We start from the raw sequence: 19601 nt of genomic DNA, 5'->3' as shown, positions 1-19601 counted from the left end.
ATTAAAAAGAAATGTCTAGAAAAAAATATGCTGATGTGACTTTATTTATGTAAAACCTACGTGAAACCTACATGAAAAAAATCATGCACAGTTGAGGTCAAAAGTTTACATACACCTTGAAGAATCTGCAAAATTGTAACTATTTGACCAAAACAATAGGGATCATACCAAATACATGTAATTGTTTATTTAGTACTGACCTCTCTGCTGAAAAAAACTGCTAAAACCAGCCTAGGCTGGTTGGCTGGTTTTAGCTGGTCATGGCTGGTCAGCAGGCTGGTTTTAGAGGGGTTTTGGACCAGCCAGCTAGGACCAGCCAACCAGCCTAGGCTGGATTTAGCTGTTTTTCAGCAAGGCTATATAAGATATTTCACATAAAATATGTTTACATATAGTTCACAAGAGAAAAGAATAGTTGAATTTATAAAAAATTACCCTGTTCAAAGGTTTACATACACTTGATTCTTGATCCACAGCTCTTTTGAAGATCAGGATAAATTTAACTTATTTCACATATAACATGTAAGTATCTTCTGAAAGGCAGTACTAAATAAAAAAAAAAAAAGATATCTTGGCAAAATACGAAAAATTTATAGTCGTGGCCAAAAGTTTTGAGAATTACATAAATATTGGAAATTAGAAAAGTTGCTTCTTAAGTTTTTATAATAGCAATTTGCATATACTCCAGAATGTTAGTGATCAGATGAATTGCATAGTCCTTCTTTGCCATGAAAATTAACTTAATCCCGAAAAAAACCTTTCCACTGCATCTCATTGCTGTCATTAAAGGACCTGCTGAGATCATTTCAGTAATCGTCTTGTTAACTCAGGTGAGAATGTTGACCAGCACAAGGCTGGAGATCATTATGTCAGGCTGACTGGGTTGTCAGACTTGACATGTTAAAAGGAGGGTGATGCTTGAAATCATTGCTCTTCCATTGTTAACCATGGTGACCTGCAAAGAAACTCGTGCAGCCATCATTGCGTTGCATAAAAATGGCTTCACAGGCAAGGAGATTGCACCTAAATCAACAATTTATAGGATCATCAAGAACTTCAAGGAAAGAGGTTCAATTCTTGTTAAGAAGGCTTTAGGGCGTCCAAGAAAGTCCAGCAAGCGCCAGGATCGTCTCCTAAAGAGGATGGGGCAAAGTCATATTCTCCGATGAAGCCTCTTTCCGATTGTTTGGGGCATCTGGAAAAGGGCTTGTCTGAAGAAGAAAAGGTGAGCGCTACCATCAGTCCTGTGTCATGCCAACAGTAAAGCATCCTGAGACCATTCATGTGTGGGGTTGCTTCTCATCCAAGGGAGTGGGCTCACTCACAATTTTGCCCAAAAACACAGCCATGAATAAAGAATGGTACCAAAACACCCTCCAACAGCAACTTCTTCCAACAATCCAACAACAGTTTGGTGAAAAACAATGCATTTTCCAGCACGATGGAGCACCGTGCCATAAGGCAAAAGTGATAACTAAGTGGCTCGGGGACCAAAACGTTGAAATTTTGGGTCCATGGCCTGGAAACTCCCCAGATCTTAATCCCATTGAGAACTTGTGGTCAATCCTCAAGAGGCGGGTGGACAAACAAAAACCCACTAATTCTGACAAACTCCAAGAAGTGATTATGAAAGAATGGGTTGCTATCAGTCAGGATTTGGCCCAGAAGTTGATTGAGAGCATGCCCAGTCGAATTGCAGAGGTCCTGAAAAAGAAGGGCCAACACTGCAAATACTCTTTGCATAAATGACATGTAATTGTCGATAAAAGCCTTTGAAACGTATGAAGTGCTTGTAATTATATTTCAGTACATCACAGAAACAACTGAAACAAAGATCTAAAAGCAGTTTAGCAGCAAACTTTGTGAAAACTAATATTTGTGTCATTCTCAAAACTTTTGGCCACGACTGTACACATCCTCATTTTGTTCAAAAGTTTTGACCCCCAGCCTATTAATGCATGGTTTTCTTTCTGAAACATAAGTGAGCGTTTAAACCTTTAGTAATAGTTGCATATGAGTCCCTCGGTGTGAAAAGATGGATTTCAAAATCAAACAGTCATTGTTAGAAAGGTTTCAAATATGGAAAAATGCTAAAAAACCAAAGAATTCATGGAACCTGAAGGATTTTTCTGAAGAACAGCAGGCAGTTTAACTATTCAGGACAAACAAGGGACTCACGAACAACTATCACTAAACAAACAAACAAACAAACACAAACAGCTGTGGATCTTTCAAGTATACAACACAGTATGACGAATCAAGTGTATGTAAACTTTTGAACAGGGTAATTTTTATGAATTCAGCTATTTTTTCTTGAGAACTATATGCACACTTCTTATGTTAAATATCTTATTCAGGTCATTACTAAATAAAAATTATCATGCATTTTGTATGATCCCTCTCAAATTAACAAATTCTGCAAGGTGTATGTAAAATTTTTCAGTAAACTGAAGAAGTTAGCTACATGTTGCAAACATTGAAACTGTAACAATTCTTAAGCTTGGAAACTCAGATTGATAGTACTTAGCAATGGAAAGAAGTGTTCAGTCTTGCAATTAAAATGCAGTTTTATTAATGTTGAAACAGAATAAATGTGTTTTTGCAGAATAAACGTGTTCACTGTTGCAGTGAGAGCTGCATTCTGGCATTCAGTCACCATGGCGATACTTTTGTTTCCTGCGGAACCTGAGATCCACTTGAGTCTCAGCCATTGAAGTTGAGTGGCAGGGTAATTAAAAATGAATTAAACGCCATAGACAAGAATTACAACAATAATAATGAAACCGATGGCTTTGTGTCTCTACGACACATGTCTTTTTTGCGAGGCTATTCAGTATGCTACCAGCTGAGTTTGTCAGTGATCTTGTTTACTTCTCAGACTACAATGAATGCTGCAACAAGTTTATTTGATTAACTTCTGATTATGACAGTAATTTGCATTGTGGGTCAGTATGGTATCCAGTAAGCCTCACAGAAGAAAAGATCCCTGGTTTTACTTCTTTGTGAATGATCTCGTACTTTCGCACACCTGGACCAACATTAAAATGTATTTTATATGTTTGTCCTGGTAAATTATAGCTTTAACCTGAGCCTCATTTAATCCAATATCATCAGTCTCACTATAGGGGAATGTAAAGTATGTAGCCTACATTGACCTAACAGATTATGACAATCTAAAACAGTCCAGGAAGCTCCATCCTAGGCAGCTGTTGAATAGCGGACACATCTTTTAATAATGAACTCTCCTCTGATCACACGGAGAAAGGCCTAAATAATTCACAATGTCTCCACATTATGTCCCCTGCCATCTCTAGAAGCTTTGCCTGGATTCCTGCTGTATCGCCGGACATAATGGAGTATGGAGTATAAAATCCCACTGGTGAGTTTTTGCTCCTTTTCTGCCAAGGAAAAACATTTTTTGATTTGAAACTGGACACTTCTATTTCTGTTTCGCAGAGCTGTTTGTTTTACCAGAGTGGACAGAGCAGTTGCAGGCTTTACTTTGGCTCAGGTTGGAGAAAACTGTATTTTCTATGTCTGTTTTAAAAACAATTCGTTCATGGCTTGGCTCAGTATAGCTTGCCTTAGTTTGACTTTCAGCTCTACCACATTAGATGCTCATTAATATTATATATATGGAAAGGTTACAGGTTGCACAGTTTAAATGACTTATTGCATACCAATGTGCTATAGATATTTGGATTAAATGCAGGAGACAAATGCAAACTGCTAATGTTAAATCTGAAATTTCAGTGCACCATCCCAGAGTATATTCTAGTGAACTAAGGACAGTATTAATAGCATTCTTATTATTAGGAGCATCATTGCATGTTGTCACATTAGTTGTATGACAACGGAACTGACCAAGGTCCTGAAAAACTTGTCAGGATGAACAAATTTAATTTTGGTGTTTACAAGGGAGCACTGTTTTCAACAATTAATTCATCTTAAATGCTTAATATACATGTTTTTAGATAATCTGAGCCTTTTGCAAGTGTAAAAATTTCTTAGGATTGACATTTGAAAGTTTTTACAACTTAAAATATAATTGATATTTGCATATTGAATTGCATTTGGTCTCTTTTCTTGCATTATCATTGGTCATTCCTTCTAACATATATTTAATAATCCTAGCTGCTCATGCATATCTCCTCTATCAGTATTTATTTCATATGGCCTGTTTCTCAAAATCTGTATTGTACTGTATTGTTAACAGAGGTTAAAAGAGTCATTAGCCACTTGCAGTAAAATGCCCAGCTGCTTTTTTCCCCCAATAGAAGTACCACATCTGCTGTTCATTGTAAATTACCTTTACACTTTACACTGTAGACAAACGTCTACACTGCTTTCATTTGGCCTGTTCACACTTAAGGCCTGTTCACACCAAGAATGATAACCTATAAAGATAACTATCCACCTTATTTGGCCATTTTAAAATTGTGTGGGTTTGCCTTCCGGTCTCATTTGCTTGTTTTGCTGCTTGGTATTGCAAATTGGTGCGTCTTACTATATTACTATATTTAATGTATTATCTTAATTATGAGCACACTGGTTTGTAGTTACCCTTATAGGGAGTTTTCACGACACATCACCAATTGGCCATATTGGTGGCAATGAACATAAACAATGCCACTGAACCAAATGAAACTTGCATATTTTGCTGATTATCACTGCTGAAAATGGTCAGTCATTGTCATGTTTTGGGCTGTACTAATCGGTCGTAACGAGAAAAACATTTAGAGTACTACAGACTGCCAAAAGTTATAACAAATCAAGCAAAAGAGGGCAAAAAGTCTGAGGAAAAAAGTTGTTTGTAGTCTGCCTAAACTGAACCAGGATTTCCAGAGCAAGAATCTTGATAAAATTTGTGTTTGTGCTTATCATTTGCAGTTAGGTAGGTTAAATATTAGGCTAATATCTTAATCAATACTTCTCGTACATATCTTTACCACCTATTAACTTTAGTTTATCAAAATATTGCACACCTTTTTTCCTCTATATGATTTAGCAGCTTCCACATGGTTTTTTCATGGTTTAGACAGCATAAATTAGCAGAACAACATACTCAGCAGTACAATAACCATGCAATCCATGCTGTTGTTTACATCCGAGTGTTGCCAATATGGCTGAGTATCCGAGTAATGTTAACTGGCCAAATCTGAGGTAAGTGCAAACTATAGTTATTTTGCTATTTTCGAAAAATTAGCAAATTTTCTTAACAGATATAGTAAGTGTATCTGACACAAACATTTCTGTTCAGCTTGACAACAACTTTTCACTTTTGAGTGACAGGCGGTTCACACAGAACACGTTTTTTTTTTTTTTTTTGCATTTACTGCGTTTTGACTGTTGTTCTATTTAAACAACTGTGCCAGACAGACGTTTTCGGCCGTTGCACTGAGTCTCGTGGCACGTTAAAAGTAGTTAAAGCTTTAAAAACGCATATTGCGCCGCTCTCGCTGATTTTGAATGAAAGAACATTCTGTGTGAACAACGCGCAATATTGGCGTCATTTCCCTCAGAACTTTATGATTTGCCGAACGCAGACTTCAAACTTCAGCATATCTTTTACGACTTGGATTGTTTCTGGTACATGAAGCAGCAATTTGCTGGACCTCTGTGTAAGTGTGACTGTACTGATCATGTCTGGCTTCTATCTTTATATATGTGCCATTCATCTCCTTATAATCGATTTCACATCCCTTGCTCGGGAGTCTGATGACATCAGTTCTATTGTCAGGAGCAAATGTAATCAGATGCTTTTCAAGACTTCATGAATCATTTCTACACACAGAAGATGAGAGCCGACCTTTAACTTTTATAAATCTTGTCTATATCTATATCTTTATCTTGTCTATAAACTGTGCACATATTAGGTATGTATTGCTTTGTATATTTAATACTGTAGCTTTTTTGTATTCAGAATTGCTGAATGGAAATGTCATATGTGACACTGTCACAAAACCAGTCATGAGCAGGGGCGCCGCTCGCAATTTTGGGCCCTATGACAAAATATGAGGTTGGGCCCCCTCTACCACACCAAAGCAGATCTCTGGGTGCCCCTAAAGTGCGTGGGCCCTTAGAATTGTCCTAACATCCCCCCCTTAGCGGCGCCCCTGGTCATGAGGGTCATTTATTTGATCTGAAATCAGAATAAATAAGCTTTCCATTGATGTATGGTTTGTTAGGATAAGACAATAAAAAATTTTAAAAGCAGAAATCTGAGGGTGCAAAAAAAAAAATCTAAATATTGAGAAAACTGCCTTTAAATTTATCCAAATGAAGTTCTTAGCAATGCATATTACTAATCAAAAATATTTTTTAGTAAATTTACGGTAGTAAATTTACAAAATATTTTCATGATCTTCACTTAATATCCTAATTATTTTTGGCATAAGAAAAATCAATAATTTTGACCCATGCAATGCATTCTTGGCTATTGCTACAAATATACCCATGCAACTTAAGACTGGTTTTGTGGTCCAAGGTCACATTTGTCTTCTGTGACCTGGAATGCTTGATTTTCTTTGCTGTTTAATGATTAAATACTTTTCCAGTAATTCAGGCAGAAACAGGAAAGTGAATGGGTTACTCAGACCACAATATTATATATTATATTATGTCTATAATGCAGCACTATTATGGAGACACCTGAGAGTGTTTGACATCTGGTTTCTCGCTCTCATTCTCTCCCTTTTTCAAACTCTAAAGATAATGTGGATATAACTTCCCTCTGTATCTGACATCATCTGGTAAATCGCTGACAGCCGTGCTTCAATTCGCCCTGTTTTGATAACAGATGAGATATTGTCAGGTTGTATGAAACAGAGCCTGCAGGCACTGACAGTTATTACAGTGGGACTGGTAATTACCAACAGGCAGATCCAGCAGATCTTGGGTCTGTGACGGAAACTGCAGCTCGTCTCGGTGAACGGGCAGGCCTGCATTAGGTTGAAGGAAACAAGATAGCACTGTGTGGTGATGCTATCTGTGAAGGGAAAAACAAAAGAAGGCCGTGAGGTACATGCTGGATTGAAGCAGATGGAGACTGATAGAAGATGACAGTTCATAAATGGGCCTCATGCAGATAGGAAGAAGAAAGTATAGTGAAATGATGACAGCAAATGTAAAAGGTTATGAGTCGGGGTTCCTAAAATTATTGAAAACATAGAAATGTTAGGAAAAACTTTTCATGCCTGGAAAACAGGGTAAACACAAACTAAAACCATTAAAAAAAATAATAATCCAAAAATTTGTTATTTTAGCTACTTTTCAAGGTAACATTTCTCATTTAATGTAATGTAAAGTACTACAATAACTAAAGCTAAAACTGAAATGAAAATAAATAAAACATATTTTGGCATATTTTAAAAGAATAAAAAACAATGACATAATACATAAAAAAAACTTTACTAAACTAAACTAAAACAACTTTACTTTAGCTATTTGTCAAGGCAACAATTCTCATTTTGATTTAGTGTAACTTGAAGTATTACTACTGTTATTACTACTATTATTATTATTTTTTTTAATTATTATTATTATAACTAAAACTAAAACTGAAATAAAAATTAATAAAAAATATTTTGGCATATTTCAAAAGAATAAAAACTAATAAAAATGACAAAAAAACATGACAAAATTGCTAAAACTTTAACCAAAATTAACACGAAGGCAGAAGACATCAAAATAAAATTTAATTAAAAATATTAGCAAAAACTAGTGATACAACTGAATGCAATTCAAATATTCTAATTTTCATTGTGAATATACATTTTAAGCCTGGAAAACATGAAAAATGAATCGTGTTAAACACAAAAACAAACAAACAAATAAATAAATTTTATTTGAAATAAAATAAATGGTAACTGAATCAAAATAAAATATTAAAAAACCTAAACTTCTTTTTTTTATCTATTTCCCAAGGCAACATTTATAATTTTTATTTAGATTAACTTGGAAGAAACTTGAATAATTGAAACTAAAACAAGAAATAAAAATTAATAATATTTTTTTAAATTTAATTTAATAAACTTTCTAATAAAAATGACAAAGACACAACAAAATTACTTAAACTTTGACTTAAATTAACATAAAGACAGAAAATATAATATTTAATTCTCAGTGATACTAAATTACAGCTGATCTTAAATGCATTCAAATATTATAATTTCTGTAGTAAATATACATGAAATGTTCAAAACAGGTTTTAGGCTCATCTTAAATTTAAAAAATTAGATTTGTTGTACGTATATATAATACATACAATATAAACATTGTAATAATCTGGATTAAGTTTTCATGCAATTTATACAAAATAAATGGTGTTAAACACCAAAAAAAAAAAAAAAAAAAAAAAAAAAGAAATACAATAAATGTTAACTAAAACAAAATTAAAAATTAAACAACTTTTCTCATTTTCATTTAGAGTAAACTAAAGCTAAAATAAAAAATAAACAAAAATATATTTTAGCATATTATAAAAGAACTACAACTAATAAAATGACAAAAACTTACATTAACACAAATGCAGAAAATATAAGAATAGAATTTAATTCACAAAAATAATTACATACATTAATGTATACATTAAATGTTCAAAGCAGGAGGGGTTTTGAGGCTCATCTTAAATATTAAAAAATATTTAATAATTTTTTAGATATTGTATAACACTATTGTTTTGCTTTAGTAAGACTTCTGACAATAATTTATATGTAAAATATGCTAAAATATGGTATTAGCAGGAATTTTCTAAACAGTACATAAAACTGCACAATGTATATAATATATAATAATAAGATAATGATGTTGTTTTGTTTTAGGAAGACTTGAAAATGTATTTTATTAATCTGTATCCATTAATCTAGTTAGTAATATGATATATATTCTATTTCTTTAGTAAGACTATATATACTGTACATTTTAAACTATTTCTATGCTTATCTGTCCAAATAACATTGAACTATCAACGTTTAGTTCTGTTCACAGACCTCAGTACTGTTTCTCCAGGCTGAAATATGACATTCTCTTCACATTGTTCTCTCTATTAGTATATCAATGTCCACTGGATATCTGATGCTCTCCATATGCTAATCTGCAAGTTTAATGAGACGTGCCACCATAGCAACATTTCACCTAAGTGAATGAAGGGACACTTTCCATTGTTCCACTATTCTAACATGTTGCTCTGTACTATTAAACCCAACCTAATATTTTGTTTGTGTTGATTATGTTTCATTATTTGTGGATGATATGTGATTTATATGCTTTGCAGGATTGCTACAGAGCACTATGTTGATTGATCAGCTCATGGATCCTCTCTGAGACACTGTGTGTGTGAGAGAGAGAGAGAGAGAGACAGAGAGGAGGGAGCAAAGAATAAAGCAGGAGACACTCATACAAGACAAGTTCAGAGGAAACACCTGGAAACACGTAAGAAAGGACAAACCTCACCCTGCTTTTATCCCAGTCTTCCTGTGCTGGAGGATGAACGCTGTCTTTGCTAAACTGGACCCCAGGAGAATCGAGTGGGAGTCGTCCTGGTATGGACTCCACTCACGGATCCTGCGCACTAAGCCTGTGGACTCCATGCAGGGCTCAGATGACCTGCATGGCACCAGACTTGCCCGTGTGCTCACTACGGTGGATCTGGTGTCACTTGGGGTGGGCAGCTGTGTGGGCACTGGCATGTATGTTGTGGCTGGGCTTGTGGCTAAGGAAATGGCTGGACCTGGAGTGATCTTGTCCTTCATCATTGCAGCTGTTGCATCCATTCTGTCAGGTGAGACTTTATCACTTTATGAACAGTTTGAATTTACATTTACATACACTCTAAAATAAATGTTCTTTATTGATGGTCATTGATGGTTCCATGAAGAACCTTCAACATCCATAATACCTTTCACATGCAGAAAAGTCTTTATAGTCAAAAAAGGTTCTTCAGATTTTTTAAATGTTCTTCCAAATGGTTCTTTTTAAGAACTTTTCAAAAATGGTTCTTCTATGGCATCACTGCAAAAACACCCTTTTGGAACCATTTTTTAAGAGTGGAGTGTCAGAAATCACTGCTGGTGCTCTAGTGTAAATAGGCCTCACATCTTTCTAGAAAACTTCACAATTGCAGGTTTTATTATTATTATTATATACAGTCAAGCCCGAAATGATTCATACCCCTGGCAAATTCTGACTTAATGTTACTTTTATTCAACCAGCAAGTTTTTTTATTAGAAATGACACAGATGTCTCACAGAAGATAATATGATGTGCAAAAGGCATCATTGTGGAAAAAAATTACTAGTCGTCTTTTATTTACATTTGAACAAAAAGTGGCATGTCCAAAATTATTCATACCCTTCTCAATAATCAATAGAAAAGCCTTTATTGGCTATTACAGCAATCAAACGCTTCCTACAATTGCTGACCAGCTATTTGCATGTCTCCTCTGCTGTTTTTGCCCATTCATCTTTAGCGATGAGCTCCAACTCTTTCAGGTTGGAGGGTCTCCTTGCCATCACCCTGATCTTTAGTGATGAGCTCTAACTCTTTCAGGTTGGAGGGTCTCCTTGCCATCAGCCTGATCTTTAGCGATGAGCTCTAATTCTTTCAGGTTGGAAGGTGCACCAGCTGAAAAACACCCCCAAAACATTAGGTTCCCACCACCTTGTTTTACAGTGGGGATGGTGTTCTTAGGGTTGAAGACTTTTTTACGCCAAATGAAGGCTACATCATTGTGGCCAAACAATTAAATTTTTGTGTCAGGGTAAATAGGATGCTTTAGAACAGCTTGGACTATTTGGAATGGTATAGAACTTTTAGTATAGATTTTCCCATAGACTGTGACAGTTTGCAAAGGGTATGAATAATTTTAACATGGTAAGCTTTAACTTTTAATTACTTTTTTCTAATAAACAAAAAAAGAAAATGTAACACTGTATATAAATATATAGTTCGTAAATGCATTATTATATTATTATTCATTTTTATAATTGCTACATTAAATAATAATTATAAATAATTTTGATTTCCAGTAAAACTTTTAAGCTTTAACTATAAATAACTTTTTCCTAATAAACAGAAAATGAAAAAAAAGTATATATAAATATAAAATTAGTAAATGTATTATATTATTGTTATTCATTATAATTTCTAGCCAGCATAATTCTTGCCAGCATAAACATAAAACAATAATCAGAGAGTGAAAACGCATGGAGACGATAAACTGAGAACTAAACCAGTTCAAGGCCACATCCAAATAAAATTCTAGATATTGACTCTAACTGTTTCTCCATTATGAACTTGTCAAACAGCTAATCTCAGTGATTTTCACACAGGTGTCTGCTATGCTGAGTTTGGAGTGAGAGTGCCTAAAACAACAGGCTCCGCCTACACATACAGTTATGTCACAGTGGGAGAATTTGTGGCCTTTTTCATTGGCTGGAATCTCATTTTGGAATATCTGATTGGCACAGCGGCGGGGGCCAGTGCACTAAGCAGCATGTTCGACTCTTTAGCCAATCACACTATCAGCCGCTACATGATCAACCATCTTGGAACACTGAATGGCCTGGGTGAGAGTCTTTCCTAGTAATCAGATAGCAAATAAATCACTTGTGTTCCTTACACAGTTCATTTGTTTGTCTCATTCCAGGTAAGGGAGAGGAATCTTATCCAGACCTGCTGGCTTTGCTGATCGCTATGGTGGTGACAGTAATTGTAGGTTTAGGGGTGAAAAACTCTGTGAGCTTCAATAATGTGCTGAATGTTGTTAACTTAGTCGTATGGGTGTTTATGGTGCTTGCCGGACTGTTTTTCCTTTCTGGAGCCAACTGGGAAGATGGGAGGTTTCTGCCCTATGGCTGGTCAGGGGTAAGAATGTTAACTGTATGGGAATGTACTTTATTTGTCTTTGTTGAATGTGGTGTTTAGCAAAATGAGCATTCTACTTTAACAGAGATCCATTTTTGTGCGCTCTTTAGGTCATGCAAGGAGCTGCAACCTGTTTCTATGCCTTCATTGGCTTTGATATTATTGCTACCACAGGAGAAGAGGCCAAGAGTCCCGACACTTCCATTCCTTATGCCATTACAGCCTCTCTCATCACCTGTCTTACAGCGTACGTCTCTGTGAGTACAGTGACCCGTCTCATACTCGAATACTGAACTGTGAAGAAGTTTACCAAAAATTATATTATTTCTGTCATGATTCTGCTTTCTAAGGACTTAGTTCACTTACAGAATTAAAGTTCCTGATGATTTACTCACCATATGTCATCCAAGATGTTCATGTCTTTCTTTCTTCAGTCGAAAAGAAATTAAGGTTTTTGAGGAAAACATTCCAGGATTTTTCTCCATATAGTGGACTTCAATGTTGGCCAATGTGGAGCCAGTTTGTACTTTTAACCCACCTTTATAGAGAGAATCCTGGAATGTTTTCCTCAAAATCCTTAATTTCTTTGCTACTGATTTCACTTTTGCTATTGGTCTAATAGGATTCAATGATCTATGCTAAGCTATGCTAAAAGTGATATCGCCAGAACAGGAGAACGGCTGAATGGATTTCAAAACAGTAAAACTCAACTTATTAACTCGGGGGGAGTTGGAGAACGAGCCTATTTCCAAAAAAAGTGGAGTGTTCCTTTAAGAAGATAATTCCACAAATAACTGCAATTGCAGGTTTCAAACAGAGATGGCGACAAAAAGGCAAAACCTATTTTTTAGAAATGTACAATATGTTTACAATATATGATATTATTTGTCACTTTCTAAAGACTTAAGATGTGATAATATTCATGATTAATGTATGCTACTGACACTCCTAGTTTTCAACTGTAAATAGGAGTAATGTGCAACAGACTTCCATATTCTGTTTTCCAGCCTACATTGGACATTCAAACAATTCAATGAATCATTCAAGCACTTCAGAGCTGGCCTGTTATTAATTTAAGCCATATTCTGATCCCTAGAGCTGAAGACCTCTGCTCATCCTTTTTTCAAATATTAATTTGAAAGCGATTTGCTTTTCTCTCCTGAGACAGATTAAATGCATCATGAGATTTCTTATTGTGCAGTGGAATTGGCAGGGAAGTATATTGTACAGCATCCATTCATAGCCACACCTCGAAATCTGGAACAAGATTGTGTCCTAAAGGACATTACATGCCTTTGCATTGTAAATTGTTGTGACAAACTGCCACATAATAAGCATTTTACTTGTTTGTATGTCTTAGGTGAGTGTGATTCTGACATTGTTGGTGCCATTTAACATGATTGATGGCGATGCTCCGCTTATGGAGATGTTTGCCGTTCACGGCTTCCTGGCAGGGAAGTATATTGTAGCCGTGGGTGCTGTCGCAGGACTCACAGTTAGTCTGCTGGGATCTCTGTTCCCTATGCCCAGAGTCATCTATGCCATGGCAGGAGATGGTCTGCTGTTCAGGTACATGTGTAAAAAAATGTGTTTTAGTGTTATATTGGTACCATTTAAATACTTTTACAGGTTTTGGTAATATTTTGAATTAGATTTTATCTTTACTTTAATATAATATTTTTATTTTTGTAAGTTTTATTAGATGTTGTGTGTGTGTTTTTTTTTCAAATATGTCTTAATCACAAAATATAAATGCTTTAATCAGAAAAATTCAGCCAAATTGTGTATACTGTATACACATAAAAATAATAATATTAATAAAAAATATCAAAATTGCAACAAAACATTAACTTTTCAGGGGGGAAATGCTTTTGCAATTTAAATTGTATGTAATTTAAAAAATCCAGGGTTACTGTGCTTCTTTTTTGGAGCTGTACAATTTGGCTAAAATTTTGGGATTAAAAACTATATACACAAACAAAAAATAAAAATTCTGAAACTGACAAAAACATACAACAAAATTACCAAAACTTTAAACTTAACTGTATTTTTTCTGATAAAATCTAATTGAAGTAAATCTAAGATTATTGTATTTGTTTGTAGGGCACTAAAATGTGGCCAAGATTTTATGTAAAAAAAACAACAACAACCAACAACTACGCATAATAAAAGAAGAAAAAAATACAAAAAATGATGGAAACCTACAATAAAATTACTTCAAATTTATCCTTTATTAATTAATTTATTTACAAAAACCTACAACATGTTTTAACATAATATTTTAGCTAAATTGTGGAGCCTTACAAACAAATATATATACATTTTTTATTTTTATTTTTTGGCCACATTGTGCAGCCCTACAAACAATCACAGCAAACCTGCAATTTTTTTAAATTACATTTTAATGTAGAAAAAACAATAATGTATTTTATGTCTTAATCACAAAATATTAATGCTTCAATCAGAAAAATTCTGCCAAATTGTTCATCTCTGAAACAAAGCACAGCAAACTACTGTAATAAATAGTAAAATAATAAAAATGACAAAATCCTATAACAAAATTACAAAAATTTTAAAGGTGCCATAGAATGCATTGATACAATATTTTAAATTGTTATCTTATATCTACATAGAAGGTATATGGCATAGGAAAGGGCAAAAAGTCTCCATAAATGGTTTTACAAGTCCATTTACAACCCTAGGATTTGTCCCTAGAATGAAATGCTCTGTTATCTCTTCCTTATTTGGAAGGTTCATGAATAATAATGAGGAGTTCTGCTCTGATTGGCTGTTTCACAGAGCGGCTCATTTCAGTAGCTGGCATGGAGGAAAAATTTAATTTAATTTAATTTAATTTAATTTAATTTAATTTAATTTAATTTAATTTAATTTAATTTAATTTAATTTAATTTAATTTAATTTAATTTAATTTAATTCATTATAGGTCATTTAAATTGTATGTAATTCAAAAAAAAAAAAAAAAATCCAGGGTTGCTGTGCTTCTTTTTTGTAGTAGGTTTCTGTAATTTATATTAGTTTTATTAAAGTTTAATATGTAATATGTAATTATGTGTATGTAGTTTTTTATACATTGAGTCTAGATTTTTTTTTTAATCAAATTTTATTAGAAAAAGTGCAATTATGTTTTTTTTTTGGTTGCAATTTTACTAATTTTATTATTTTTAGTTTTTTAAAAATGTCCCCATTTTTTTTTTATACATTTTTATTTATTAGTTTTAGTACTTAAAGTTAAATTAACCTGAAGATGAAAAATGTTGTCTTTGCAGTAGCTGAAATAAAATGCTTTAAAAAACGGCATTGAGATGGATGACTCCAAAAGATGAAAAATGTTGTCTTGGCAGTAGCTGAAATAAAATGCTTTAAAAAAAATGTAAATTTTATTTCAAGTAACAAAATGTTTTTTTTTTTATGGCTTAGTTTTAGTTATCGATAATAACCCTGATCTCTTTGTGTTTACACCAGGATCCTGTCGTTTGTGAGTCCGCACACAGAGACCCCTGTGGTGGCCTGTGCTGTATCAGGCTCTCTGGCTGCTCTGTTGGCTCTCCTGGTGAGTCTGAGGGACCTGATCGAGATGATGTCCATCGGCACACTTCTGGCCTACACCCTGGTGTCAGTATGTATTCTCCTTCTGCGATATCAGCCCGACAGAGACGGCTTCACCAGTTTCCTCACCGAGGAGGAAGAGAAGGAACGTAAGAGGAAGGAGGAAATGATGGCAGCAAGTGAGAAAGACATGAACTCACCTGATGGAGAAGAGTACACCGAAAATCCCTGTGGGGCCAAGAACCTCCCCTCCAAGGGAGATGACGAAACGCTGATTGAAAAGTCGGATTCTGGAGGCTACCAGTCGGATAGTTCCGGCTACGGCATTGGAGAAAACGGCATTGAGATGGATGACTCCAACAGTGTCTGGAAACGCATATTAGGGTCTCATTATTACACTATACGGATGCGTATGGGCCTGCCCAACTTGGGCGATAAGCCTACTCCTGCAACGGGACGCACTGTTACTTCATGTGTCCTCCTTTTCTTCGTCTTGACCTTCTTTCTCTGGATGCTTGTCATCTATGGTTTCGACCAGGTCTCCGGAGGAGCCCGCTGGGCGATATTGCCTTTTATAATGACTGTGATTGTCCTCATGGTTGCTTTGTTTATTATTATTCTCCGGCAGCCTGAGAACCCTAAAAAGCTGCCCTACATGGCACCTTGTGTGCCCTTTGTGCCCACCGCTGCCATGCTGGTGAACATTTACCTCATGCTCAAACTCTCTAGCATCACCTGGGTGCGCTTTGTGGTGTGGTGCTCACTGGGTAAGCAAGATCTTCTCTTATATATGCTCCATATTAGAGCCGCAAGATTAATCAAAATAAAAAATGAAACGAAAACGAAACTTTGATGTAACTTAACATGATTATGAAATTGCAAAGACTGTGATTTCATTAACAAAAAGAAAATTTCGATGTGCTCATATGATTTAACATTTGAAAAAGAAAAAATTAAGACAGTCATAAATATTAGTGTTGTGATTTTACAGTTGTAATGCGAAATTTTTTTCCCCCTAATACTGTATTTTATTTTACAGTGAAATATTACAATAGTAGTATTTCCTTTTTTTATTATAAATATTTAAATAAAATTTTAAATAATATGAAATAATATTTTGTGATTGAGTAATACTTAAATAATATTTTAAAAACTACAATAAATTTAATTTAATTTTATTATTATTATTATTTTTTAAATAAAAAATATGATCACAGTGATTGGAATATAAATATTATTTACAATTATTTTATGATCTATAATCCAAATAAAACAAACATCATTATATTTATTTACAAATATTATTTATAAATTGTATTATTCACTATATTATTTACATATATTATTAATTGGTATTTAAATTTATGATTTATTATAATATCTAAATAAAAACAAGAAATGTTACTGTTGTAATGTTTATAATGTAATAATAATGTAAAATCAAATATATTTTATTATTGACTATATTATTTGCACATATTTATTATGTAAATAAAAACAAAATAATAAATTTTACTATAATAATGTTTCCTATTTTTATTATAAATATTTAAATAAAATATTAAATAATATTTTGTGATTTAGTAATAATAATAATAGATATTATTATTAGTAGTAGTCGTAGTAGTAAATCAACAACTAAATAAAAATATATTATTTAAAATGATCTATAATTATTGTATATCTATAATCCAAATAAAACAAACATCATTATATTTATTTACAAATATTATTTATATATTGTATTATTCACTTTATTATTTACATATAGTATTTAATGTTATTTACATTGATTATTATATTATCTAAATAAAAACCAAAATAAGAAATTTTACTATTGTAATATTTATAGTGTAATATCAATGTAAAATCAAATATATTCTATTATTTACTATATTATTTACATATATTATTTAATGTTATTTAAATATATTACTTATTATGTAAATAAAAACAAACTAAGAAATTTTACTATTATAATGTTTCCTATTTTTGAAATTATGAAATAATATTTTGTGATTTAGAAATAATAATTATTATTTGTATTATTATTATTATTATTATTACTACTAAATCAAAAACTAAATGAAACATATTTTTTTAAATAAAAAGAAATTCACAGTGAAAAATACAATAGTAATGAATAATATTAAATATTATTTAAAATAATTTATTATCCAAATATAATAAAAAGAAATATTACTATTATTAACATCATTATATTTATTTATTTACATATATTATTTATATAATTGTATTATATATTGCTATATTATTTAAATATATTATTTAATGCTATTTACATATATTAATTATTGTCTAAATAAAGTCAAGAACGTTTACTATTGTATTATTTCACTATAAAATGAAATATATTCTGTTAAATATATTGTTTACATATATTTACTATTATTTAAATACATTTATTGTCTAAATAAAAACAATATAAATTTAGATATTATAGTATTAATTATTTTTATTATAAATATTTAAATAAAATAATAATATGAAATAATATTTTGTGATTTAGTAATAATAATTATAACAAATAATAATAATTATTATCGTTATTAAATCAAAAGCTAAATAAAAAATATAATGTAATATTTTTTAAATAAAAATATTATATTTATTTCAGTGAAAAAATAAATCTATAATAAAATTTGTAATTATTATTTGTCTTTACATATATTATTTAATGTTATTTAAATATATTTTTATCTAAATAAAAACATAATATGAAATTATATTTTGTGATTTAGTAATAATAATTATAATGTTTTAATTGTGCCACAGCAATACAGTTTTTTTTAATCGCATTTTAAAGCCAAATCACAATTATTATTGTGCAGCATCATCTATAAAGGCCCATTTACACCAAGAATAATTACCGTTACTATAGCGATAACTATATTAGCGTATACACCAACAAATATAGTTTGAATTTGCCTAAATTGACCTTATCTCTTGGTCCTACAGGTGTGCTGATCTATTTTAGCTACGGGATGTGGAACAGCTCACTGGAACTCAGCGCTAGAGAGGAAGCGGCTCGCGCCAGCTCCTACCAGAGATACGACACAGAGGTGGACAGCTTCAACATCGATGAAGAACTCGCTCCTCAGGAGGACGAAGATGATGGACAGTACCAGGGCTGGGCGGCTGAGGAGCGCGGCTATCAGTACCAGAAACACTACCAGCACTGCGATGAACAGAGACCATCCAACAGTCACAATTCCAGAAGCAAAGGCAGGACCAATAAAGGCTTTGAGGAGCTGGTCAATGACGATTATTCACCCGAGTGAGCAATACACACTACACTGCTATCAGAGTAGAGCATGGATTTGAGTGACCTTGATTTTGGAAAACAGAATATGTTCCTGGATCAATTAAACTACTGATGAACATTTTAAAATGTAGTTTTTAAATGAAAAAAGTTTTTAAAAATGAAAAATGTCAAACAATAGTGAAGACAAAATGAAAATATGCATCATGATGCTAATGAAACAATTTTAAAACATATAAGAATATCTATGTAGATACTATGTAGATAAGATCTATCTATCTATCTATCTATCTATCTATCTATCTATCTATCTATCTATCTATCTATCTATCTATCTATCTATCTATCTATCGTTTGTTTGTTCAGTCATTCAGTTGTTCCATCTGTCTATCCATCCATCGTTCTTTCATTGTCCGTTTCATTGTCGTTAAGTTCAATCTTTCTATTATTCTATCATTCGTTTGTTCATTTTTTCATTGGTTCTGTTGTTCATTTGTTTGATCTATCTATCTATGTTTGTTCTATCATTTGTTTGTTTGTCCATTTTTTTGGTATATTTATGTTTGTCCTTTCGTTCTATCAATTTGTCCATCCATTGTTTTTTCATTTGTTGGTTTAGTTGTTGTATCTATCTTTCTATCGTTCTTTCATTTGTCCATTTTATTCTATCTATCTATCTATCTATCTATCGTTTGTTTGTTCAGTCATTCAGTTGTTCCATCTGTCTATCCATCCATCGTTCTTTCATTGTCCGTTTCATTGTCGTTAAGTTCAATCTTTCTATTATTCTATCATTCGTTTGTTCATTTTTTCATTGGTTCTGTTGTTCATTTGTTTGATCTATCTATCTATGTTTGTTCTATCATTTGTTTGTTTGTCCATTTTT

The 19601-nt window shown here is 32.7% G+C and overlaps 1 protein-coding gene across 1 annotated transcript; it reads left to right on the top strand.

Moving 5' to 3' along the window:
* Positions 1-9486: 9486 nt before the first annotated feature.
* On the top strand, positions 9487-18734 carry slc7a14b (solute carrier family 7 member 14b). Its single transcript, XM_073831028.1, has 7 exons — positions 9487-9781; positions 11331-11567; positions 11648-11865; positions 11976-12122; positions 13226-13434; positions 15349-16199; positions 18412-18734. Exons 1-7 carry the CDS (start codon positions 9487-9489, stop codon positions 18732-18734), a joined length of 2280 nt encoding a protein of 759 aa, XP_073687129.1.
* Positions 18735-19601: the final 867 nt, after the last annotated feature.

This window comes from Garra rufa, chromosome 24, assembly GCF_049309525.1.
Source record: "Garra rufa chromosome 24, GarRuf1.0, whole genome shotgun sequence".
Taxonomy (NCBI): Eukaryota; Metazoa; Chordata; class Actinopteri; order Cypriniformes; family Cyprinidae; genus Garra; species Garra rufa.
This window is presented reverse-complemented; position numbering and strand designations above follow the sequence as displayed.